Genomic DNA, 25,554 nt, shown 5'->3' with positions numbered 1-25,554 from the left:
GTGGGGCTATTTATGGCAAAAAGAACGTTATTTGGGGGTAAGATATTTTGATTTTCTTTATCTGTAATGTGATGCTATACTAGAGTCAGGTGGTAAATCCTTAGCAGAAGACCCAGGGACAAGATCTCTTAGAGTTCAAGATATAGAAAGTACACAGAATGGCACCAACTCATTAGCAATTCTCTTATTTCTCCGGATCCAGAACGTGATGGACACAGAGACAAATTCATTGTATTTTATATATCATCAACTAGGCTCAAATCTCTCTCTCTTCCTGGGAGTCTACCCCGCTGTTGAGACTGCAAACTAAGCCTTCCAGAGATGGTAAATAGGACTTCAAGAGACAGAGACAGGCACAAGAGGCACTGCACAGCCCTACTGACCCAGCCTAGCTCCAGAGTTCAGTAGACCATGAGACAATGAAAGGATATTTAGTAATCTTTTTTCAGATGTCACAGTAATGATTTATTTGGGCAAAAATCACCAATTGATATTAAAACCTTAAAGTGAAAATTTGACAAAGAATAATAAGATATATACATAATTGCAAAGAATCTCCTCTCATACTTATTAATCACAAAAGGAAAGTTGGTAATTTGGCAGTGAAGAAACTTGACCAGCTCTACCTTAATTTAACCAAGTGGCTAAAATTCACTTCACCAGTAAGGGCACAGATCAGCATAAGGTGCCTCCTGATATGATACACTAAGAAAGACACTATCTCTTCTGTAGTATTACTGACAAAAAGTGAGTAAGGTAAAACTAAACATTAGGAAGCAACAAGCAAATCCAAATTAAGTGACAGTCTACAAGGTAACATCCGTGACTTCTTTTTTTTTCTTGAGACGGAGTTTCCCTCTTGTTGCCCAAGCTGGAGTGCAATGGTGCAATCTTGGCTCACTGCAACCTCCGCCTCCCGGGTTCAAGCAATTCTCCTGCCTCATCCTCCCAAGTAGCTGGGATTACAGGCATCGGTCACCACACCTGGCTAATTTTTTGTATTTTTAATAGAAACGGGGTTTCATCATGTTAGCCAGGCTGGCCTGGAACTCCTAACCTCGGGTGATCCGCCCACCTCGGCCTCCCAAAGTGCTGGGATTACAGGCATGAGCCACTGTGCCTGGCCCCATGTACTTTTCAACAATAAATAATGACAATAGGAATGGAGAAAAAATAGACTAGTCCAGAAAATATTTAGCGAGTGCCTCTCTTGGGCTGGGCGCAGTGGCTCACACCTAAAATCCCAGCATTTTGGGAGGCCGAGATGAGAGGATTGCTTGAGGCCAAGAGTTTGTGCCTAAGATTGTGTTCATTATCTTAAGATTGTATCCATTTTCCTTAGACAAAATAGGATTTTTTTTAAGTACATTCACACTATTGTGCAAAAATCACTGCTATGCATCCAGAACCCTTTTCATTCTTGTAAAATTGACATTCTGTACCCATTAAATAATAACTCGTTTCCCCCTTCCCCCAGCCATTGACAGCCAGCCATTCTACTTTGTGTCTGTGAATTTGATTACTCTAGGTACCTCATATAAGTCAACTCGTACAATATTTGTTCTTTTGTGTGTGGCTTGTTTCACTTGCATAATGTCCTCAAGGTTCATCCATATTGTAGTAGGTGTCAGAATTTCTTTCCTTTTTAAGGCAGAGTAATACTGCATTTTATGGATATACTATGTATAATATATAATATGTATTTACATATATAGCAGATGGGTTGTTTCTACCTTTTGGCTATTGTCAATAATGCTGCCGTGAACATTAGTGTGTAAATATCTGTTTACTGCTTTCAATTCTTTTGAATATATACCCCCAAGTAGAACTGCTGGGCCGTATGTTAAGGAATGTTAAAATAGATGTTATGAAGCAGTATATGTATATATATAATGAAAATAGGTAGATATATGTGAATATAGCAATACTTGCCCTGGAATACTTTGTTATGTACTTTTCACTAAAGAGAACCTATTTTAATTATTTAAAAGTCTGAAAACTTGTAAACCTAATTTTATTCCATCTTCACAAGCTCTACTCAGAAAGTAGCCAAACCTTTCCTATGCCTCCCTCTTGAAAAGATTTTCAGTTTTCAAGCTAGCTGATAATAAACCTGGATTTTGTTTTGTTTTGTTTTGAGACAGAGTCTCACTCTGTCATCTAGGCTGGAGTGCAGTGGAGTGATCTCTGGCTCACTGCAACCTCCGCCTCCCGGGTTCAAGCGATTTTACTACCTCAGCCTCCTTAGTAGCTGGGATTACAGGCGCCTGCCACCACACCCGGCCAATTTTTGTATTTTTAGTAGAGATGGAGTTTCACCATGTTGGCCAAGCTGGTCGAACTCCTGACCTCAAATGATCCCCCCACCTTTGCCTCCCAAAGTCCTGGGATTACAGGCGTGAGCCACTGCACTCAGCCTAAACTTAGTATTCTTAAGAGCCGAAAAGATTACGAATCTTGAATAGGCAAGCAGTTTAATAAATATTTCATGTCAGAAGCAAGTTGTGATATTATGGGGACAATTTCTAGATATTCCTAAGTAAGAAAGTTTCAGCTCTGCTGTAATATTTTTAAAAGGTCTCCCCCAACCCCCACATCTTTCCCACCAGTTTTTTATAGTTCCTTTTTAAAGCAGAATTGAGCCTGTGGGTGTTTTGTTCTAGTCCTAGAATTCACTGCAGAATTGTATAACATTTGGCAAAATTCTCTGTTCCCCAAGCCTGCAGGCCCATGAGTTCATTTATCTCTGATAGAGTTATTGTCTCTAGCAGAAATAAAGCTGCTTTTTTTTTTTTTGAGATGGAGTTTCACTCTTGTTGCCTGGGCTAGAGTGCAGTGGCATAATCTCGGCTCACTGCAACCTCTACCTCCCCGGTTCAAGCGATTCTCCTGCTTCACCCTCCCAAGTAGCTAGGATTACAGGCATCTGCCACCACACCTGGCTAATTTTTTTTGTATTTTTAATAGAGACGGGGTTTCACCATGTTGGCCCCAGCTGGTCTCAAACTCCTGACCTCAGATGATCCACCTGTCTTGGCCTCCCAAAGTCCTGGGATTACAGGCGTGAGGCACCGCACCTGGTCGCTACTTAAAAAAAAAAAAGACTTTCAGTCCAGGCGTGGTGGCTGACACTTGTAATCCCAGCACTTTGGGAGGCTGAGGCAGGCGGATCATGAGGTCAGGAGATCGAGACCATCCTGGCTAACACAGTGAAACCCCATCTCTACTAAAAATGCAAAAAATTTGCCGGGCGTGGCGCGGGCACCTGTAGTCCCAGCTACTCGGGAGGCTGAGGCAGGAGAATAGCTTGAACCCAGGAGGCAGAGGTTGCAGTGAGCTGAGATCGTGCCACTGTACTCCAGCCTGGGCAACAGAGAGAGACTCCGTCTCAAAAAAAAAGACTTTCTATATAGCAGGTCAGTACTAAACACTTTGCATAATTATTTCCCTTAACTTACACAATAATCTAATCAGGCAAGTATACTATTATTTTAAGCCCATCTTACAGATAGGGAACAGAGGAACGAAGATTACATGATCTGTCACTTAAGTGGCCTACCTAGGGCCCAAGCCCAGGCTGTTAACTACTACACTGTACTGCTATCCACTTTACCTTTTAGTTTTTTGCTTTTTGCCATTCTGCTTAATACCTTTCAATTTCACTATGTGATTTCTATATCTCTTTAGCCATATTAAGACAATGGAATTATTGATGGAAGTCTGGGAGCAAACTACTATTTTTAGTGGCTTCCTTTACCCACAGGATGTGAGGGAAGGTCTTTCTCAGTCTGGCCTCCAATATATATATATCCTTATCGTAATTATTTTACATATTCTGTGCTCCAACCAGTCTGGACTACATAAGTATTCTTAAGTATACCTTGTACTTTTCTATCTGTGAACATGTGTTCAGGAAACTCTTCCCTGTGAAATCTTTCCCACTTCTTTTCCTTTGTCCTCATCTCTACTGAAAGAGAAATGTGCTGAATATACATTCTGACTAGATAGCCAGGTGTTAAAATCATTGAGGCCAAAACTGCATACAGGTATACCTCGGAGATACTGCAGTCTGGCTCTAGATCACTACAATAAAGTGAATATATCAATAAAATGAGTCACATGAATTTTCTGGCTTCCAATGTGTGTGAGTTATGTTTATACTGTACTGTACTCTATTAATAGCATTATGTCTGTAAAAACAATGTACATATCTGGCCACACGTGGTGGCTCATGCCTGTAATCACAGCACTTTGGGAGGCCAAGGTGCGTGGATCACTTGAGGTCAGGAGTTCGAGACCAGCCTGGCCAGTACAACGAACCCCTGTCTCTACTAAAAATACAAAATTTAGCCAGATGTGGTGGCCGATGCCTGTAATCTCATCTACTCAGGAGGCTGAGGCAGGAGAATCGCTTGAACCCGGGAGGCAGAGGTTGCAGTAAGCCGAGATAGTACCACTGCACTCCAGCCTGGGGGACAGATAGCAAAACTCTGTCTCAAAAAAAAACCAACAACAACAACAACAATGTACGTATCTTAATTAAAAAATACTTTATTGCTGAAAAATGCTAATGATCATCTGATCGTAGCCTTCTGCAAATCATAATGTTTTTGCTGTTGGAAGGTCTTGCCTTGATGTTGATGCCTGCTGACCGGTCAGGGTAGTAGTTGCTGAAGGCTGGAGTGGCTGTGGCAATTTCTTAAAATAATACTATTAATACAATGTAGTTTTCTGCATTGATCGATTCTTTCTACCACAAATGATTTCTCTGTAGCATGCAATGCTGTTTCATAGTATTTTACCCATAGTAGAACTTCTTTCAAAATTGGCATTTCAGGCCAGTCGCAGTGGCACATGCCTTTAATCTCAGCACTTTGGGAGGCTGAGGTGGGTGGATCACCTGAGGTCAGGAGTTTAAGACTAGCCTGGCCAACATGGTGAAACCCCATCTCTACTAAAAATACAAGAATTAGCCCGGTGTGGTTGTGCACACCTGTGGTACCAGCTACTTGGAAGGATGAGGCAGGAGAATCACTTGAACCCAGGAGGCAGAGGTTGTGGTGAGCTGAGATTGTGCCACTGCACTCCAGCCTAGGTGACAGTGACTCCTTTTAAAAAAACAAAAAACAAAAAAACATAGCGCCACCAGGTGTGGTGGTGCATGTCTGTAATCCCAGCACTTTGGGAGGCCGAGGTAGGCGGATCACTTGAGCTCAGGAGTTGGAGACCACCCTGGGTAACATGGCAAAACCTCTTCTCTACAAAAAAATACAAAAATTAGCCAGGTGTGGTGGCATGCCTCTGTAGTCCCAGCTACTTGAGAGGCTGAGGTGGGAGGATTACTTGAGCCCATGAGGTCGAGACCTCAGGAAGCCATGATTGTGCCACTGCACTCCAGCTTGGGTGACAGAGCAAGACCATATCTCCAAAAAAAAGATGGGTCTATGTCGCTATTATACAGTGAATTTCTGTATACAAAAATAAAAAATGTATCCCCAAAATGCTGTTAAAGTTTGATAGAGTGTCACAGTGTCAGGTACTAGATTGTTTCTGTAGTCACTATACTTACTGCCTATTTGTGATAATAAATAGATGGTTATTTTCAAGTTTTCAGCTGATATTGGTGGGAGAACACTTTTTTGACTCAATTTCTATAAAATATGTTTTCCTTCATACCCTGTATTCTTTATGTCTTGATGAAAGGTGGTTTATTAATGGACATTGGAGTTTTTCCTGATGCATGAAATTTTGAGCTGACAAAGTTTGTATTCTGCTTTTAATTCATTGTTTAATGCTCATACAAAAGATCAGGATTGCTTAACCTTATATTAAACTTTTAGAAACCCTTGCTGGTTTAAACGGGGTATAATAGTTCATATCTGTAATCCCAACACTTTGGGATGCCAAGGTGGGAGGATCACTTGAGCCTAGGAGGTCAAGGCTGCAGTGAGCTATGATCATGCCACTGTACTCCAGCCTGGGTGACAGAGCAAGACCCTTCTCAAATAAAGATTTTTTTTTTTTTTTTTTGAGATGGAGTCTCACTCTGTTGCCCAGGCTGGAGTGCAGTGGCACCATCTTGGCTCACTGCATCCTCCACCTCCCGGGTTCAAGCAGTTCTCCTGCCTCAGCTTCCCTAGTTGCTGGGACTGCAGGCGTGTGCCATCATGCCCAGCTAATTTTGTGTATTTTTAGTAGAGATGGGGTTTCACTGTGTTAACCAGGATGGTCTTGATCTCCTGACCTTGCGATCCACCTGCCTTGGCCTCCCAAAGTGCTGGGATTACTGGCGTGAGGCACTGCACCTGGCCAAGATTTTTTTTTTTTTTTTTTTAATTTAAAAAGGGTATAGGGCCGGGCATAGTGGCTTATGCCTGTAATCCCAGCACTTTTGGGGGCTGAGGCGGGCAGATCACTTGAGGTCAGGAGTTTGAGACCAGCCTAGCCAACATGATGAAACCCCGTCTCTACTAAAAATACAAAAAATTAGCCAGGCCTGGTGGCACGTGCCTGTAGTCCCAGCTATTTGGGAGGCTGAGGCAGGAGAATCACTTGAACCCGGGAGATGGAGGTTGCAGTGAGCCAAGTTGGCACCACTGCACTCCAGCCTGGGCGACAAAGTGAGACTCTCTCAAAAATAAATAAATAAATAAATAAATAAATAAATAAATAAATAAGGTATATACTCTTTATCTGAAAGTAAAGGGTTATCTGAAAGTTAAAAAGTTGTCTGACTAATAACACTGTATTTCTCTATTCATTTAACTTCTATCATTTTTTACTTTTTTTTTTTTTTGAGATGGAGTCTGGCTCTGTTGCCCAGGCTGGAGTGCAGTGGTGTGACCTCAGCTCACTGCAAGCTCGGCCTCCTGGGTTCACGCCGTTCTCCTGCCTTAGCCTCCTGAGTAGCTGGGACTACAGGCGCCCGCCACCATGCCCAGCTAATTTTTGTGTGTTTTTTTAGTGGAAAGGGGGTTTCACTGTGTTAGCCAAGATGGTCTCGATCTCCTGACCTCGTGATCCGCCCGCCTCGGCCTCCCAAAGTACTGGGATTACAGGCGTGAGCCACCGTGCCCGGCCAACTTATTTTTTTGTTCATAAAATTAACAGCTTTCACAGTCATTAATTGTTGCAGCATTCACTCTTACATTTAGAATGTTTTTTGTTTGTTTTTTAAAACAAGGTCTCTCTGTGTTGCCAGTGGTCTCAAACTTCTGAGCTCAATTGCTTGATTTTCCCACCCCAGCCTCCCAAGTAGCTGGGATTACAAGCTCGTGTCGCCACACTCAGCTAGAATATTTATCTATGCTTCAAACCTAATATTCACATATTAATCCAGACAGACTCACCGTATATAATTAATATTATATTGATTTGACATGATGGTAATTTATATATCTACATGATCTTTGATGGTGTACCAGAAATGATGTTAAGGTAAGCGTTCTGCAATTCAAAGTCTTATAGCTGATGTGGATTGAATATTGCGGTAAAGCCTAATTTTGGTACATCTCTAAAAAAGCTACTGAACCTTGTAGAAACAAGACAATTAGAGTTTTCCCAATCTTCATATCCCTGCACCTACCCTATCAGGCTTTTGTCTACCAGATCAAAATTTAACGATTTGCTCCTTTATACATTTGTTGTTGTTGTTGTTGTTTTTCCAGACAGTCTTGCTCTGTCTCCCAGGCTGCAGTGTAGTGGCAAGATCTCGGCCCACTGCAACCTCCGGCTCCTGGGTTCAAGCGATTCTTCTGCCTCAGCCTCCCGAGTAGCTGGGATTACAGGCACGCGCTACCATGCCTGGCTGATTTTTGTATTCTTAGTAGAGACAGGGTTTCACCATGTTGGCCAGGCTGGTCTCGAACTCGACCTCGTAATCCGCCTTCCTTGGCCTCCCAAAGTGCTGGGATTACAGGCGCAAGCCACCACACCTGGCCTGATACATTTTTAAACATATTAGTTATAGTTCCAGTCTCTTATCTGTGTCCTTCTAGGCATTCTGTTCTTTCTTCATTTAATTCAGTAATACTTATAGAGCACTTAAACCCTGAGCATTTTATGCATGTATTTCAGCCAAGTGAGGTTTTAAGACTGCCTTTAAATCTCAACTCAGATGTTACCTCCTAAAAGATTTTTTTCAGCCTCCTGAGTTGGACCTTGTTACATCTGTATTCTCAGAGCATTTTACACTTACTTTGTTTGTAGCATCACATTGTAATATAAAGAATTGTTTGAGTATCTCCTTTACCAGATTTTGAGCTCCTTGAATTAAAAAACTGTTTTTTCTTGTTCATTTCTGTGTCTCAAAGACACAGAATGAGGCCGCCTGATACACTGCCTCAAGTAAGCAAGTACTTGGTACAAAGGAGTTACAGCACATATGCATTTAATTTATGGGTTTACACTGTGTGCTTAATTAAAAAATAATTGAAATAATCAGGCAGTGTCACTGGCTGTTGTACCCAGTGGGTGTATGCCTAAGATTGGGACAATATAAGAAGTATAAACTTGTTCCGGTATCTGTTCTCATATGCCTCTCAAAAGTAAACACCTCACCAGGCTTGAGTGCGTTTCTCCTGTTGAAGATACTTTTCATAGCTTCATACCTCAAACACAAGCCAGCCACTCCCACTGGCACTCATTCCAATGATGGAAGAAAAGCCAGCTGTGTTGGACTTGAGGGGTGGTGTATTAATCTCTAACATAGTGCTTTTCTAATGAATGATGAAGGATAATTTTGACTCGACTGACTTTCACAATATATTATACACTGACTTCAGAACCTAATTCTCTCCCCCCCACATCCCCGCCGAGACGAAGTCTTGCTCTGTCGCCCAGGCTGGAATGCAGTGGCGTGATCTTGGCTCACTGCAACCTCCGCCTCCCAGGTTCAAGTGATTCTCCTGCCTCAGTCTCCTGAGTAGCTGGGATTACAGGCATGTGCCACCACACCCAGCTCATTTTTGTATTTTCAGTAGAGACAGGGTTTCACCATGTCCAGGCTGGTCTTGAACTCCTGAGCTCGTGATCCACACCCCTTGGCCTCCCAAAGTGCTGGGATTACAGGTGTGAGCCCCTGCGCCCAGCCCTGAACCTCACTCTTTATATGAAAGATAGGAATGCTACTATACAGTTTTGTTAAATGAATGATCTGTCCTTTTTCTGCGTTTCTGTAATACTTTATTATTCAAATGACATTTTTGCTGCTTATTTCATAGCTATTTGTTCGTGTCTTATCTCACCAGTTAAAAAAACAGGAATCATGTTTTTATACCTCTTTGTATTTGGTATATTGCTTTTTATATAATACTCGTTTATAGAATGAATAGACATTTTATTTTATTATTTATTTATTTATTTAAAGGCAGAGTCTTGCGCTGTTGCCCGGGCTGGAGTGCAGTGACGTGATCTCGGCTCACTGCAGCCTCCACTTCTGGGCTGAAGCAGTCCTCCAGGTTCAGCCTCTCCAGTACCTAGGACTACAGGCGTGTGCCACCACGCCTGGCTAATTTTTGTGTTTTTTTGTAGAGACAGTGTTTCACCATGTTGCCCAAGCTGGTCTCAAACTCCTGATCTCAAGTGAACTGCCCACCTCAGGTGGATCCCAAAGTGCTGGGATTACAGGTGTGAGCCACTGCGCCCAGCATTAGACAGCTCACTGTACAGTGATCATAAACCTCAGTACCCTTTGCTAAATGTTCCCTCTCAATTATCACTTTTCTCTCTTTCCCACAGCTCTTTCGACGTGTAGCAGCAGCTTTGCCGGGAATGGAAAGCACACAGGACAGAAGCAGAGAAGACAGTATCCTTTTTATTTCATCGGAAATTTTTCATTATTAACACTAGTCTTTAGAGCCCTGCTTGCATGGCTAAAGAATATTGTGCCATTGCCTTTTACAACCAGGAACTGATGACTTAGGGGCATAGAAATTCATTTGTTTTCTATAGCAAATGATGTCTGGTTATCCAAGTGCACCCTTTGTAGCCTGCTTCTCGTTGTTAATCAGTGAGAGGGTTTGTGTTTGTTTGCTTGCTTTTAAATGAGCAGGAAACTCTCAGAATCCCTGTGTCCTTGCCTCTTCATTTTGAGTCCCATTGACTCTAGGCTTTTTCCTCATAGAATATCAAATTTTCATTTCTTTGTTTTTCTAACACTTGAGCTTTCTACTTGACACAGGCAAGAAATAGAGTGGAGCTTTATTGTAGCCTCTGCTTTCAGAAACAGGACATAATATTAGTTCATTTCCAAGGATTGGAATATCTAATATTAGTTAATTCTAAGGATTTTTAATTTGATGTTTTCAGCGTTTCATATTCACCTTCTAGTGTTTTTCCATATGCAGGCATTTTTATTAAGCCATATAGTTTGTAGCACTTTGTAGTCAGCTCTTCCCACTTGTAAATGTTATATGTTTTCATAAAAAACATAAAACAGGCTGGGTGCGGTGGCTTATGCCTGTAATCCCAGCACTTTGGGAGGCCAAGGCAGGTGGATCACCTGAGGTCGGGAGTTCGAGACCAGCCTGACCAACATGGAGAAACCCCGTCTCTACTAAAAATAAAAAAATTAGCTGGGCGTGGTAGTGCACGCCTGTAATCCCAGCTACTCAGGAGGTTGAGGCAGGAGAGTCGCTTGAACCCAGGAGGCAGAGGTTGCAGTGAGCCAAGATCGCGCCATTACACTCCAGCCTGGGCAACAGGATCAAAACTCCATTCCCCCCCCGCCCAAAAAAAACACAACAACAACATAAAACATAATATGTTTCAAAAAAAAAAGCAACAACAACAAAAAATGTTCTATTGAGTTGAAGTATGTCCCCGCACCTGCCGCCTTTTTTTTTTTTGAGCTGGAGTCTCATTCTGTTGCCGAGGCTGGAGTGCAGCAGCGCAATCTCGGCTCACCACAACCTCTGCCTCCTGAATTCAAGTGATTCTCCTGCCTCAGCCTCCCAAGTAGCTGGGACTACAGGCACGAGCCACCATGCCCAGCTAATTTTTATATTTTTAGTAGAGATGGGGTTTCGCCATGTTGGTCAGGCTGGTCTTGAATTCCTGACCTCAGGTGATCTGCCTGCCTCAACCTCCCAAAGTGTTGGGATTACAGGCATGAGCCATGGCACCTGGCCTGAAGTCCCATTATTTATTAAATGTTTCCTCTGCTGTTGGAACTATCTTGTAGGCTGTTTTCAGATTTATATTATAGATGATTCTATGAGGAACATCATCTTCATATCACTTCTTGCCGCTGTAGAATAAGTTCCTTAGGATAGATACCCATAAATAGAGCTTGTACCTCATTCTGACCCTTGTTGCATATAGTAGATATAAGCAAGTTTATTCCATTTGAGCACCTTATATGGTGAGGCGGCTATGTAGAAAATAGTGACTGTGTAGGCTCTGAAGACAAATAGGAATATAAGGGCCATCCCAGAAATGCTGGTGTTGGGAAGAATTGAAATTGTACTTTCCCATTTATGGCTTCTTAACTTTTGTTTCAGTGATTGACATAAAACTGGAAAAGCCTCAGGAGCAACCAGTCAGTGAAGGAGGCTGTTCCTGCTAATCTCCCATGTCATCTTCAACCTTCTTCAGAAGCTCACTGCTTTGGCCCCCTTACTCTTTCATTGACTGCAGTGTGAATATTGGCTTGAACCTTTTCCCTTCAGTAATAACGTATTGCAATTCATCATTGCTGCCTGTCTCGTGGAGATGATCTATTAGCTTCACAAGCACAACAAAAGTCAGTGTCTTCATTATTTATATTTTACAAAAAGCCAAAATATTTCAGCATATTCCAGTGATAACTTTAAAAATTAGATACATTTTCTTAACATTTTTTTCTTTTTTAATGTTATGATAATGTACTTCAAAATGATGGAAATCTCAACAGTATGAGTATGGCTTGGTTAACGAGCAGTATGTTCACAGCCTACTTTATCTCTCCTTGCTTTTCTCACCTCTCCCTTACCTCCATTCCCTATTTCCCTATTCTTACCTAGCCTCCCCCCACTTCCTCAAAACAAACAAGAGATGGCAAAGCACCAGTTTGACCAAGCCCATTGGAATTATCCTTTAATTTTACAGATACCACTTGCTGTAGGCTACGGACCAAGATGTCCAAAATTATTCTTGAGCACTGATCTAAATTACTGTCTTCTTTGAGGTAAAAATTCAGCCATCATGGTAGGCAGTGCTTGAATGAGAAAAGGCTCCTGGTGCATCTTCAAAATGAGTCCTAAAGAACATACTGAGTACTTATAAGTAGAATAACATAAAATGTATTTCCGACTAAAACAAATGGCTCTTTCACATGTGCTTTATTAGACTCTAGGAGAGAAAATTAACCAAGTGCTTCAGAACAGGTGTTTAGTATTTAATTCTTCATGGTAAGAAAATGAAGTTCTAATGAACTATTTCTCCCAAGGTTTTAAAATTGTCAAGAGTTATTCTGTTTGTTTAAAAAATAAGAAACCTCTTTAAGCAATAGATTTTGCTTGGGTTTTCTTTTTTAAAAAATACTATGCAGGCAAAGAACTGTAAAAGTTTAATTCCTTCCAGAAGAACCAGTGGAAGAATTTAAATTTGGCACTACGATCAAAACTACTGAATTAGTAGAAATAATGATGTCTAAAGCTTACCAACAAAGGAACCCTCCGCAGAATAGCAAAAACTTTGCTCAGGACATTTGAGGTCAAGTTGAAGACGGAAACCGGAAACCGTTTTCTTGTAAGCCCCTAGAGGCAGATCAGGTAAAGCATACATAGTAGAGGGAAAGGAGATAATGGAAATAAAACTCAATATTATGCAGATTTATGCCTTATTTTTTAGCATTTTTTAAGGTTGGGTCTTTCAGGCTGGTTTTGGTTTGTATTAGATCTGTATAGTTTAACTAGTGATTTAGTTTTATATTTAAGCTACAATTAATCTTTTTTCTTTGGTGATATTTATTTCTTTGCCTTTTTTTTTTTTAACAACTTTCTATTTTCAGATATTTCGTCGAATCTATTTAGAGCTTCACCATGGCAATATGTATTTCCCTTAAAACACTGCAAACAAATATACTAGGAGTGTGCCCTTTTAATCTTTACTAGTTATTGTGAGATTGCTGTGTAAGCTAATAAACACATTTGTAAATACATTGTTTGCAGGATGAAAACTTCTGAGTTACAGCTCAGGAAAAGCCTGCTGAATTTATGTTGTAAGCATTATTAACACAGTATAAAGATGAAAAGACAACAAAAATATCTTCATACTTCCTCATCCCCTCATTGCAACAAAACCTTAAACTGGGAGAACCTTAATCCCCTCTCTTTCCTCTTCCTCCTCCACTTCCCACTTATTGTCACCTTGTAATATTCAGAGAGCACTTGGATTATGGATCTGAATAGAGAAATGCTTACAGATAATCATTAGCCCACATACCAGTAACTTATACTTAAAGATGGGATGGAGTTGTAAAGTGCTTTTATAATACAATATAATTGTTAAAGGCAAGGGTTGACTCTTTGTTTTATTTTGACATGGCATGTCCTGAAATAAATATTGATTCAATATGGCAGGTGGGTCATATTCTTTATTTGGAAGAAGTCGTGACTTCTGACATGGGTGTGATTGTCTTCCTGCACGGTTGCATTTGATTCTTTTTATGTATTTTTAAGAAAGTGACCAGTTATACTGCTTTTAATTTTGGTTGGTCTTTTTATTTGGCTTGGAGTTCTTCAAAGCAGTGAAGTGTGTTCATAGTCCAGATTTTTTTTTTTTAATAAACACAATTTTGCTGCCAAAAATATATAAATAAAACACGAAAGAAAACAATTATTGACTTGGTTTCCCATTCCTGCCAAGATGGTGAATTAGCATTTGCTTCACCCTCTCTGGGAAGACCTATAAAGCAGACATGGACAGAATCCAGAAAAATAACAACAACAAATGTGAAGAACTCCTAGGGAGTCAAAGACTCTTTTTTTGATGGGGGTATTGTTGGGGGGTTGGGGAGAGGGGCTGTAACTTGAAAGATATATCCCCTGGTGGAGGCAGTAATAGGACATATTAAGAAAAGCATCTTAAGTTCTGCTTTTGCCTCCTCACTCCTAACTATACCTTTGCCTTGGGACAGGAGCCAGCAAACTGTGGCCCTCCCACCAAATGCAGCCTGGAACCAGTTTTAAAAATTAAGTTTTATTGGAGCTCAGCCATATTTTTCCACGATAATGGCAGAGCTTAATAGCTTCCACAGACCTTATGGCCCTAAAAGCCAAAAAACTGTTTATTATCTGGCCCTTTACAGAGAAAAGGGCAACCCCTGCCTTGGGACAACCATAGCTGAACCCCTTACAGTAAAATGAAGGCCACAGGCCAGAATACTAGTGCAGGTGTCTGCAAGGGTAATATTAGGGCAGTACAAAAGCCCTAATAAGCTGATGGAAATAAAGGCAAGTCCGTGAAATAAGTCGTGGCTTGGGGGGATGATACTGATACTGAATGGGAGTGATTACATGTGGGCTTATAGTTCCTAGAACTCTTTGCCCCAAAGTTTGTCCCCTCCTCTCCTTGACAGTCTTGTCCCTTGTGCCTTCCAGACTAGTAGCCTATACCCTGAGGGGAATTTGAACTCACACAGCAATATAGTTGAATACCTAAAAACTGCCTCAAAAGTAAAAGTAAATATCTAAAGCAGAAATACTTTGGGAAAGACAACGAATAATTTAAGGATGACATGATAAATATTAAGGAGATAAGATATGAAACAAGAATTTGGAATCATAAATTAAGTGTGAAAAGTTTGTAATTGTTGAAATGAGGAACACAGCCAGGTGCAGTGTTTCATGCCTGTAATCCTAGCACTTTGGGAGGCCAAGGTGGGAGGACAGCTTGAGCCTAGGAGTTAAAGACCAGCTTGGGCAATATGGTGAGACCTCATCTCTACAAAAAAATTTAAAAATTAGGCAGGCATGGTAGTACATACCTGCAGTCCCAGCTACTCAAAGACTGAGGTGAGAGGATCGCTTGAACCCAGGAGTTCAAGGCTGCAGTGAGTTCTAATCGCACCACTGCCCTCCAGCCTGAGCAACAAGGCAAGACCCTGTTTCTTAAAGGAAAGATAAGGAACACATAGGTGGGATAAATGGTAGAATGGATTGTGTTAGTTAGAATGGAGTTGGTAAGCTGGAACATTAAATTGAGGAACTCATTCATTAGAAAACAGAAACAGCTGACCAGGCGCCTATGATCCCAGCACTTTGGTAAGCTGAGGCAGGCAGATCACGAGGTCAGGAGATCGAGAACATCCTGGTTAACACGGTGAAACCCCGTCTCTACTAAAAATACGAAAAATTAGCCAGACGTGGTGGCGCGTGCCTGTAATCCCAGCTATTTGGGAGGCTGAGGCAGGAGAATCACTTGATCCCGGGAGGCGGAAGTTGCAGTGAGCTGAGATTTCGCCACTGCATTCCAGCCTGGCAACAGTGCGAGACTCCGTCTCAAAAAAAAGGAAAACAGAAATAGCTTTCTTGTTCCTCTTGCCATGTGACAAAAAGCAGGGCAAAGCTCCCTCTTTGTCTTCTGCCATGATTGTAAGCCATAATTGTAAACTTTTTGAAGTCTCACCAGAAGCAAATGCTGGCACCGTACTTCTTGTACAGCCCACAGAACTGTGAGCCAATTAAACCTTTTTTCTTTTCTTTTCTCTTTTTTTTTTTTTTTTTTTTTTTTGAGACGGAGTCTTGCTCTGTCGCCCAGGCTGGAGTGCAGTGGCGCGATCTCAGCTCACTGCAAGTTCCACCTCCCGGGTTCATGCCATTCTCCTGCCTCAGCCTCCCAAGTAGCTGCGACTACAGGCGCCCGCCACCATGCCTGAGTAATTTTTTTGTATTTTTAGTACAGACGGGGTTTCACCGTGTTAGCCAGGATGGTCTCGATCTCCTGACCTCGTGATCTGCCTGCCTTGGCCTCCCAAAGTGCTGGGATTACAGGCGTGAGCCACCGTGCCCGGCCTTTTTTTCTCTTTTTTTTTTTTTTTTTTTTGAGATGGTGTCTCGCCGTGTCATCCAGGCTAGAGTGCAGTGGTGTGATTTCGGCTCACTGCAGCCTCTGCCTTCCAGGTTCAAGCGATTCTCCTGCCTCAGCCTCCCGAGTCTCTGAGATTACCGGCGCACACCGCAACGTCCAGCTAGTTTTTGTATTTTTAGTAGAGACAGCATTTCACCATGTTTGCCAGGCTGGTCTCAAACTCCTAACCTCAAATGATCTCCTGCCTCAGCCTCCGAAAGTGCTGGGATTACAGACGTAAGCTACCACACCCAGCTTAAACCTCTTCTTTATAAATTACCCAGCCTTGGATATTCTTTTATAGCAATGCAAAATGTACTAACAGAAAATTGGTACTGAAAAGTGGGGCATTGCTATAAATGTACCTGAAGATGTGGAAGAGACTTTTTAACTGGGTAATGGGCAGAGGTTGGGAAAGATTTTGGAGGGCTCACAAGAAGATGGAAGATGAGGGAAATTTTGAAATTTCTTAGAGACTGGTTAAATGGTTATGACCAAAATGCTAATAGAAATGTAGACAGTGAAGACCAGGCTGATGAGGTCTCAAATGGAAATGAGGAATTTATTGAGAACTGGAGTGAAGATCACCCTTGTTACACCTTAGCAAAGAACATGGCTGCATTGTGTTCATGTCCTAGGGCTTTGTGGAGGGTTGAACTTAAGAGTGATGACCTTCTGGCCAGGCATGGTGGCTGACACCTGTAATCCCAGCACTTTGGGAGGCCAAGGCAGGTGGGTCACTTGAGGTCAGGAGTTCAAGACCAGCCTGGCAAACGTGGTGAAACCCCATCTCTACTAAAACTACAAAAATTAACTGGGTGTGGTGGCGCACGCCTGTAATCCCAGCTACTCTCATTGGGGAGGCTGAGGCAGGAGAATCGCTTGAACCCAGGAGGCAGAGGTTGCAGTGAGCCGAGATTGTGCCACTGCACCCCAGCCTGGATGACAGAGTGAGACTCCATCTCAAAAAAATAAGAAAACAGTGATGACCTTCAGCTAGGGTGTCTAGCTGAAGAAATTTCTAAGCAGCAAAGCATTCAAGGTGTGCCATGCCTGCCTCTCACAGCCTACAATCAGATACGGGAGCAAAGGAATATCTAAAGTTAGAAGACATATTTAAATGGGAAGAGGAGCATTAAAATTTGGAAAATGTATATCCTAGCCTTGTGGTAGAGAAGGAAAAAGCATTTTCAGGAGAGGAATACAAGCAACAGCTTGCTAGGGAAATTTGTATAACTAAAAGGGAGCCAAGTGCTAATAGTCAAGACAGTGGGAAAAGGCCTCAAAGCCATTTCAGAAGTCTTTGGGCCAGTCCCTCCCATCAGAGGCCTAGGAGGAAAGAATGGTTTCAGGGCCCAAGCCCAGGGCCTCCACAGCCTCAGGACACTGCTCAAAGGGCCCCAGATATAGCTTGAGCTGCTGTTCCAGCGGGCGCAAGCCATAAGCCTTTGTGGCTTTCACGTGATGTTAAGCCTGCAGCTGTGAAGAATGCAAGAGTGAAGGAGACTTGGCAGCTTCCACTGACAGATTTCAGAGGATGTATGAGAAAGCCTAGGTGCCCAGGCAGAAGACTGCCACAGGGCAGAGCCCCCGCAGGAGCCTTTACTAGGGCAGTGCAGAGGGGAAATGTGGTATGGGAGCCCCCACAAAGAGTCACTACCAGGGCAATGCCAAGTGGAACTGTGGGAAGAGGGGCCACTGCCCTCCAGACTGCAGAATGCTAGAGCCACCAGCAGCTTGCACCCGGAGTTTAGAAAAGCCGCAGACACTCAACTCCAACCTATGACAGCAGCCACAGAGGTGGAGCTCCCTGAGGACTTGGGAGGCCAACCCTTGCATCAATGTGCCCTGGATGTGGGATATGGAGTCAAAGGAGATTATTTTGGAGCTTTAAGGTTTAATGTCTGTCCTTCTGGGTTTCAGGCTTGCTTCGGGCCTATTGCCTTGTTCTTTTGGCTGATTTCTCCCTTTTGGAATGGGAATGTTTACTCAATGCCTATACCACCCTTGTATCCTCAAAGTAAATAACTTGTGTTTTTGGTCGGGGGGTGGTTGGTGGTTGGTGGTGGTGGTGGTTGTTTAGACAGGATCTTGCTCTGTCACCCAGGGTGGAGTGCAGTGGCATGATAGCTCACTGCAACCTCTCCCTCCCAGGCTCAAGCAATCTTACCACCTCAGCCTCCCAAGTAGCTGGGACCACAGGCATGTGCCACCATGCGTGGCTAATTTTTGTATTTTGGGTAGAGATGGGGTCTCACTATGTTGCTCAGGCTGGTCTTGGACTCCTGGGCTCAAGCAGTACACCTGCTTTAACCTCCCAAAGTGCTAGGATTACAAGTGTGAGCCGGTAACTTGTTTTTGATCTTACAGAAAATCATACGAGGAAGGAACTTGCCTTGAGTCTCAGATGAGACTATGGACTTTGGACTTTTGATTGAGTTGATGCTAGAAGGGTTAAGACTTTGAGGGATGATTTCTTTTTTTTTTAAGACAGAGTCTCGCTCTGTTGCCCAGGCTGGAGTACAGTGGAGCTCAATCATTTTGAGGTCAGGAGTTTGAGACCAGCCTGGCCAACGTGGTGGCCCGTCTCTACTAAAAATACAAAAATTAGCCAGGCGTGGTGGCGAACGCCTGTAGTCCCAGCTACTCAGGAGGCTGAGTCAGGAGAATCGCTTGAACCTGAGAGGCGGTTTCAGTGAGCTGAGATCAGGCCACTGCACTCCAGCCTGGGTGAAAGAGCAAGACCGTGTCTCAAAAAAAAAAAAAAAAAAAGAAGTTGCTTGGCATCATTTAAAGTTAAATATATGTTTGTCATATAACCCATTTATTCCATTCCTCAATATTTACCCACAAGACATGAAAGCATGTGTCCATACAAAGACTTGTACACAGGCTGAGCGTGGTGGCTCATGCTCGTAATCCCAGTACTCTGGGAGACTGAGGCGGGAGGATCACTTGAGCCCAGGAATTTGAAACCAGCCTGGGCAACATAGAGAGACCCCATCTCTACAAAAATAAAAATATTAGCCAGGTGTGGTGGCACATGCCTGTGATCCCAGCTACTTGAGAGGCTGAGGTGGGAGGATTGCTTGAGCCTCGGAGGTCGAGGCTGCAGTGAGCTGTGATTTTTGCCTCTGCATTCCAGCCTGTCTCAAAACAAAAACAAAAAAACTTGTACACAAAATTCATAGTAGCTAGTATCGCCAAGAACTAGAAACAACCCAAATGCCCATTAAAAGGTGAATATATAGGCCAGGCACGGTGGCTCAGGCCTGTAATCACAGCACTTTGGGAGGCCGAGGCGGGCAGATCACAAGGTCAGGAAATTGAGACCATCCTGGCCAACATGGTGAAACCCCTTCTCTCCTAAAAATACAAAAATTGGGTGGATGTGGTGGCACGTGCCTGTAATCCCAGCTACTCCGGAGGCTGAGGCAGGAGAATTGCTTGAACCAGGGAGTCGGAGGTTGCAGTGAGCCAGGATCACACCACTGCACTCCAGCCTGGGCGACAGAGTGAGACTCCATCTCCAAAAAAAAAAAAAAGTCACTCTTCTCACCTACTGCATTTCCATCTCTATTTTTTTTTTTTTCTTGAGACGGAGTCTCGCTCTGTTGCCCAGGCTGGAGTGCAGTGGCGCAATCTCGGCTCACTGCAAGCTCCGCCTCCTGGGTTCAGGCCATTCTCCTGCCTCAGCCTCCCGAGTAGCTGGGACTACAGGCACCTGCAACCACGCCTGGCTAATTTTTTGTATTTTTAGTAGAGATGGGGTTTCACCATGTTAGCCAGGACGTTCTCGATCTCCTGACCTCGTGATCCACCCGCCTCGGCCTCCCAAAATGTTGGGATTACAGGCGTGAGCCACTGCACCCGGCCTCCATCTCTGTTCTTTGAAGGATATCTCTATGTGCAGCCCATACTTAAGGAGTTGGGATTTGTTCTTCTTTAGGGGGGAATATCTATGTAAATTGTTTGGAATTCTCCAAGGGAGATTTGTCTCTTCTCCCTCATTTATTTATTTAAATGTTCAATAATTTATATCAGTATGGACTCATGGATACTTATTTTATACGTTGGGTTATAATCTAATACTACTTTATTTGGTTGCCCAGATTGTTCCAGCTCTTTCAGTTCTTTTGCCCCTTCGATGTACCCCCATCGATGTGCACTTGTTTTGGTCTTTTGAGTACTTCTTTATGGCAGTACATGATGCTCCAGGCTCATCATGGATACTACTTTATCCAGTCCTGTAATCAGCCATTTCTCCAAGGATCCCTTGATTTCTTTGACTGGAGAACTGGTATTAGACATGAAGATGTGGGGCCAGGTGTGGTGGCTCACGTCTGTAATCCCAGCACTTTGGGAGGCTGAAGCGGGCGGATCACGAGGTCAAGAGATCGAGACCATCCTGGCCAACATGGTGAAACCCCGTCGCTACTAAAAATACAAAAATTAGCTGGGCATGGTGGTGCGTGCCTGTAGTCCCAGCTACTCAGGAGGCTGAGGCAGGAGAATTGCTTGAACCCAGGAGGCGGAGATTGCAGTGAGCTGAGATCACTGCACTCCAGCCTGGGTGACAGAGCGAGACTCCGTCTCAAAAAACAAACAAACACAAAAGATATGGGGCTAGGTGTGTTCATTTCTTTCTTTTCTTTTCTTTTTTTTTTTTTTTTTTTTTTTGACACAGAGTCTCACTCTGTTGCCCAGGCTGGGCTCACTGTAGACCCTGCCTCCCAGGTTCAAGTGATTCTCCTGCCTCAGCCTCCCAAGTAGCTAGGATTATAGGTGCGTGCCACCACCACACCTGGCTATTTTTTTTTTTTTTTTTTTTTTTTTTGAGACAGAGTCTCGCTCTGTCAACCAAGCTGGAGTGCAGTGGCACGATCACGGCTCACTGCAACCTCTGCCTCTGCCTCTTAGGTTCAAATTATTCTCCTGCCTCAGCCTCCCCAGTAGATGGTATTACAGGTGCATGCCACCACGCCCAGCTAATTTTTGTATTTTTAGTAGAGATGGAGTTTCGCCATGTTGGCCAGGCTGGTCTTGAACTCCTGACCTCAGGTTATCCACCCACCTGGCCTCCCAATGGGCTGGGATAACAGGCGTGAGCCACTGTGCCCAGCCTAGGTGTATTCATTTCTTTGAGGCTCTCTCAGCTGGCAGATGAAGGAAATATATGTATGTACTGACATGTATATACACATATCTGTAAATATTTCTGTATATAATCCCGTCTCTATATCAAGCTAGACATGAGTTCATACTGATGTCTCCAACTCTAATCCATTACCACATGAATCATTCTAGCTTCCTCCCTTTGCTTATCTGTAAATTTCTACTTCACCACTGAGAAACCTGGCTTCCAGTTGATCTAGGGACTCCAATGTGCATCTTTGACTTATCAGCATATACTTAATATTGTACTACTTCACATAAGGTATTTTGTGAAATGAAATTTACCAGAGTATCATTCTATTGTCCCACCCCCACTCCCTGTCCTCTCTGCTTTTTTGGTGTATTTTTTATTACATTCGTAATTTTGTGTATACTTGTGAATAATTAATTCTGTTGACTATTATTCCATTTTATGAATATTACCAGTAGGTTTATCCTGTAGAATTTAAGTTTTTTCCATTGCTGTTATAAACACTTTTCTACTTACTTTTTGGTGAAGGTAAGTACACATTTCTGTTGGGTGCGCCCTAGGAGTAGATTTGATTCTTTACAATGTATGCATATACTTGGCCTTACCAATCAGTTTCCAAAGCAATCGTACCAGTTTAACTTTACAGTTATTCCAGAAGTGTATGAGACTCCATATCAGTACTTAGTGTCGTCTGTCTCTTTCATCTTTGCCCATTTTAATTCAAAACTTTTTAAAAACCATGTGCTGACCAGACAAAACAATTTGTGGGCCAGATGTCATCCATAGGCCACCTCCAGATTAGAGTGTTTTGTCTATGAGGATTAATGTCTGTCTTAATGTATATGTGAATAATTTAAAAATTGTCTACTGGACAGCTGGAAGAATTAAAAATTCATGTTACAGTCCTACTAGTGGAGAGATTTTGAAGCAAACTGCATCAGGAACATCTATTTGCACTCATTGCTTTGTTCATTGGGGTGACTGGAAAGCACAAATGTGGAGAGGTTTTTGGAGCAAGCCAGAACAGAGGACAGGGGATTGAAGTGAGGAAGTAGGAACTTCTGCAAGTGAACTAAAAACCTGTCCCCTTACTGGGGGGATAAAGAGTAATTTCATTTTATTTTTTCATGTCCTTCTTTTTCCTTTGTTACTCCACCATTTCTATGAAGTCTGATGCACGTGCTTTGTTGGGGCTGGTGATGACAGGGAGAATGAAAACTCGGGCAGTAAAGGAAAACCACCCCACATTGATCCCATAATTGGTGTCCAGGTAGAAAGAACAGGCATCCATTTGAGAGAATCTCACTAAGATGTTCAAATGGTAACCAGTGGGTCCAGACAGACTAAGGTGTGGGGGAGAGCAGCTGGCCGGTGGAGAAAGCCTCCTTCCTCCCCTGATATACTAGAAGAAGGTGATTTTTTTTTTTTTTTTTTTTTTTTTTTTTTTTTGGAGAAGGAGTCTCACTCTGTTGCCCAGGCTGGAGTACAGTGGCGCCATCTCAACTCACTGCAACCTCCACCTCCCGAGTCCAAGCGATTGTACTGCCTCAGCCTCCTCAGTAGCTGGGATTACAGGTGCCTGCCACCACACCCGGCTAATTTTTGTATTTTTAGTAGAGACAGGGTTTCACCAGGTTGGCCAAGCTGGTCTTGAACTCCTGACCTCAAGTGATCCACCTGCCTCAGCCTCCCAAAGTGCTGGGATTACAGACTTGAGCCACCACACCCAGCCAGAAGGTGACAGTCTGAGAGGACAGAGGCTGACATCTGCTTTGTAGTTGGAACTCTTTCTATATTCAGTACATGTTCCTGCCTAAGCATATCCTGGCCTTAGCTTGTTACCTCTCTCCATCCCCAAGGCTCGTGACCAACCTAGAAAGGGTCAAACCTCAGGGTTCTGTGCTTCAGGTTTAAGGGTGATAGACTGATTGGACCATGATTCTGACAATGAAGTCTCCTGATGACCACTTAAGATGTCTGCAAACCTCTGCAAACCTCTGCAAAGTTCTAAGGTTGGGGAACACTAATCTGAGGTCAGAAGTAAATCTGGGACCCAACCCTGGGAGTTCTCAGGAGGCAGATCTCAACTCCTGAGGAAGGAGGTCTCCCAGACTGAGCTATCCCACAAGGGCAGGAAAGGGAAAGGGTAAGAGTACTCCCAGTCTCTATGGGTGGCAGAAAGCAGTAGAATGGTCCCTTTCAGGTGGGGCAAAGGGGAGACAAATCCGTTTTAGAGGGCATCGAGGGTCATATCCAGCCAGGTACTCTGAATGTAGGGCTCTAGTTCTGAGACTGAGTCATATACCTGATTTTGGAGAAGTGCTCACTGCCAGGATGCTCAGAGTGCCACAGACCCTTGCTATCTACAGAATCTCCTCTAGTAGGGGCTGATGGAGGCAGGTGGTCTCAGGAATGGATGTGGAGTTGAGCACCCGCAGTGAGCTGGCTATGAGTGGCCAGGCAGTACCTGGGCTGCTCAGACAGTTTGCAGAGATGGTTTTGTCTGGGTTGAGACTGTGTTGTCTATGAGAATGAATATCTGTCTTTGTGTGTGTGAGATCGAGCTTACAGGTTCAACCATGTGCTTCCTTTGTTTCAAATTTTTTGGAGGCATTCCATGGCCTGGAAGTTAGTATATAGTTCAAGCTCCTTCCCTGGCATCCAAGGCCCCTGACGGTTTGACCTTGCTGACCCCTGTTTCCACCCATCACACTGCAGATCCAGCCTCACCCAGAGAACTCTCGGCACTGAGTGCTGCTTTATTCTTATTTCCTCTTCATCTAAGTTAGCAACTCCCACAAGACCATAGTTGGAAGAGCATTTGTCTTCACAGCTAGCTTAAGACACTTCCACCCGTACCTGGGTTAAGGGCTGCTTTCTCTGTGCCCCTACAGCCTCAGGGCTACCAGTTCCCACAGCCCATGTTGTCATAGTCTGTGCCCATGTCTGGGATAGACAGACAGACACACACACACACACACACACACACGCACACACATGCACAAACTCCTTGAATGTAGGGCCCAAATCTCATTCATCTTCCAGTACTCAGCTCTCAGCCCTGTCTGCCAACAAAACCTCTCAGGAAAGCATTTGCTAAAGGAAAAGAGAAGAGATGTTTGTGTTATACAGTTGACCTCCTCTCTGGGAATTACTTTCCTGCCAGGTAATGAGCCACACAGGATTTATAGTACAGAAGCAGTGTGGTGTGGTAGACAAGGTCAAGTGACCTGCATTTGAATCCAGATTCTGACACAGCATGCATGACTTGGACAATCTACTTTCCTTCTCTGCATCTGTTTCTTTGTAGGTAAAATAAGAATAGTAACACCAGCACCATGGGGTTGTTGCAAAGACCTATGAGATAAAGCAGGGGAAGCTTTGGGCAATGAATGGCAATGTCCCCAGCTCTGTCTGATCTCAAATGCCCTGCCCAGCCAGCTCCCTGATCCTTGTTTAACCCACATTCTTGGGAAAGGAGTCTAGATAGCTTGGGCTATTCCTACATATTGATCTCTAAAAGTCCTGAGACTGTGCCGGAGAGTAAGAGGAAAGGTCATTCCCAGAGCCAAACTCAGAGATGCAGGAGCATGCAGGACACCCTCTAATGAGATGGCGTAATGGGGATGCCACTAAAGGACTGACAGGGTAACTGGGTCCATCTGGGAGAAAATTAAGGCTGAGGCTGGGCTGAAGGTAGTGAGTTATCTCAATTGACTGTTCATAGTTACAGATCAAACTCTGTTCTCTCTCCCCACTTCTTACTGCTGCAAAGGAAGGGAAGGGAAGGGGGAGGGGGAGGGGGGAGGAGGGAGGGGAGGGGAAGGGAGGGGGGAGGGGAAGGGAAGGGAGAGGGGAAGGGAGGGGAGGGGAGGAGGAAAGACAAAAACGGAAAAAATTAAGGCTGTGGGGAGGGGAAAGGAGGGGAGCAAAACAAAAGGAAAAATTAAGGCTGAAGTTCCAAAGCATGGACTGGGTCTGATGCACTGCTGGATCCCCTGAACACTGTACAGACCTTAGGACACCCAGGGTATGTAATCTCTGACTGCACAAATGCTAACAGACCTTGGTTTTCTCAAGAGGCTCCTTCTTGCATCCATGCTTGTCCTCAAGCTGGTGCCACATACTGGACTATGCCCTGTGTTCAGTAGCCTGGCCCAAAAGGTTCCTTATAGTTTGACCTCATCTACCACCTCTCACCATGCAACCTGCTATAGCATGAGACTGGTTCCTGAACTTCAGGGTGCTCTCAAGCCTCTAATGCCTTTGCTCGTATCATTTCTTCCATTTGTTCTTTCTGTGTGGAAAGCTCTCCTACCTTTTTCAGATTGGCAAACTCCTACTCATTTTTCAAGGTT

General features: G+C 43.5%; 1 protein-coding gene across 9 annotated transcripts in view; it reads left to right on the top strand.

The window, feature by feature from the left end:
• Positions 1-13,559, top strand: part of RAB6A (RAB6A, member RAS oncogene family) — a 112,449-nt gene extending 98,890 nt beyond the window's left edge. For 8 of the 9 annotated variants that reach the window (XM_054523720.2, XM_054523717.1, XM_054523718.1 and 5 more), the window contains 2 exons: positions 9,739-9,805; positions 11,502-13,559. In XM_054523720.2, coding sequence (XP_054379695.1) covers positions 9,739-9,805; positions 11,502-11,566 — 132 coding nt within the window. In that variant the 3' untranslated portion in view covers positions 11,567-13,559. 9 annotated transcript variants of the gene reach the window in all.
• Positions 13,560-25,554: the final 11,995 nt, after the last annotated feature.

This window comes from Pongo abelii, chromosome 9 (genome assembly GCF_028885655.2).
Source record: "Pongo abelii isolate AG06213 chromosome 9, NHGRI_mPonAbe1-v2.0_pri, whole genome shotgun sequence".
NCBI classification, from domain to species: Eukaryota; Metazoa; Chordata; class Mammalia; order Primates; family Hominidae; genus Pongo; species Pongo abelii.
This window is presented reverse-complemented; position numbering and strand designations above follow the sequence as displayed.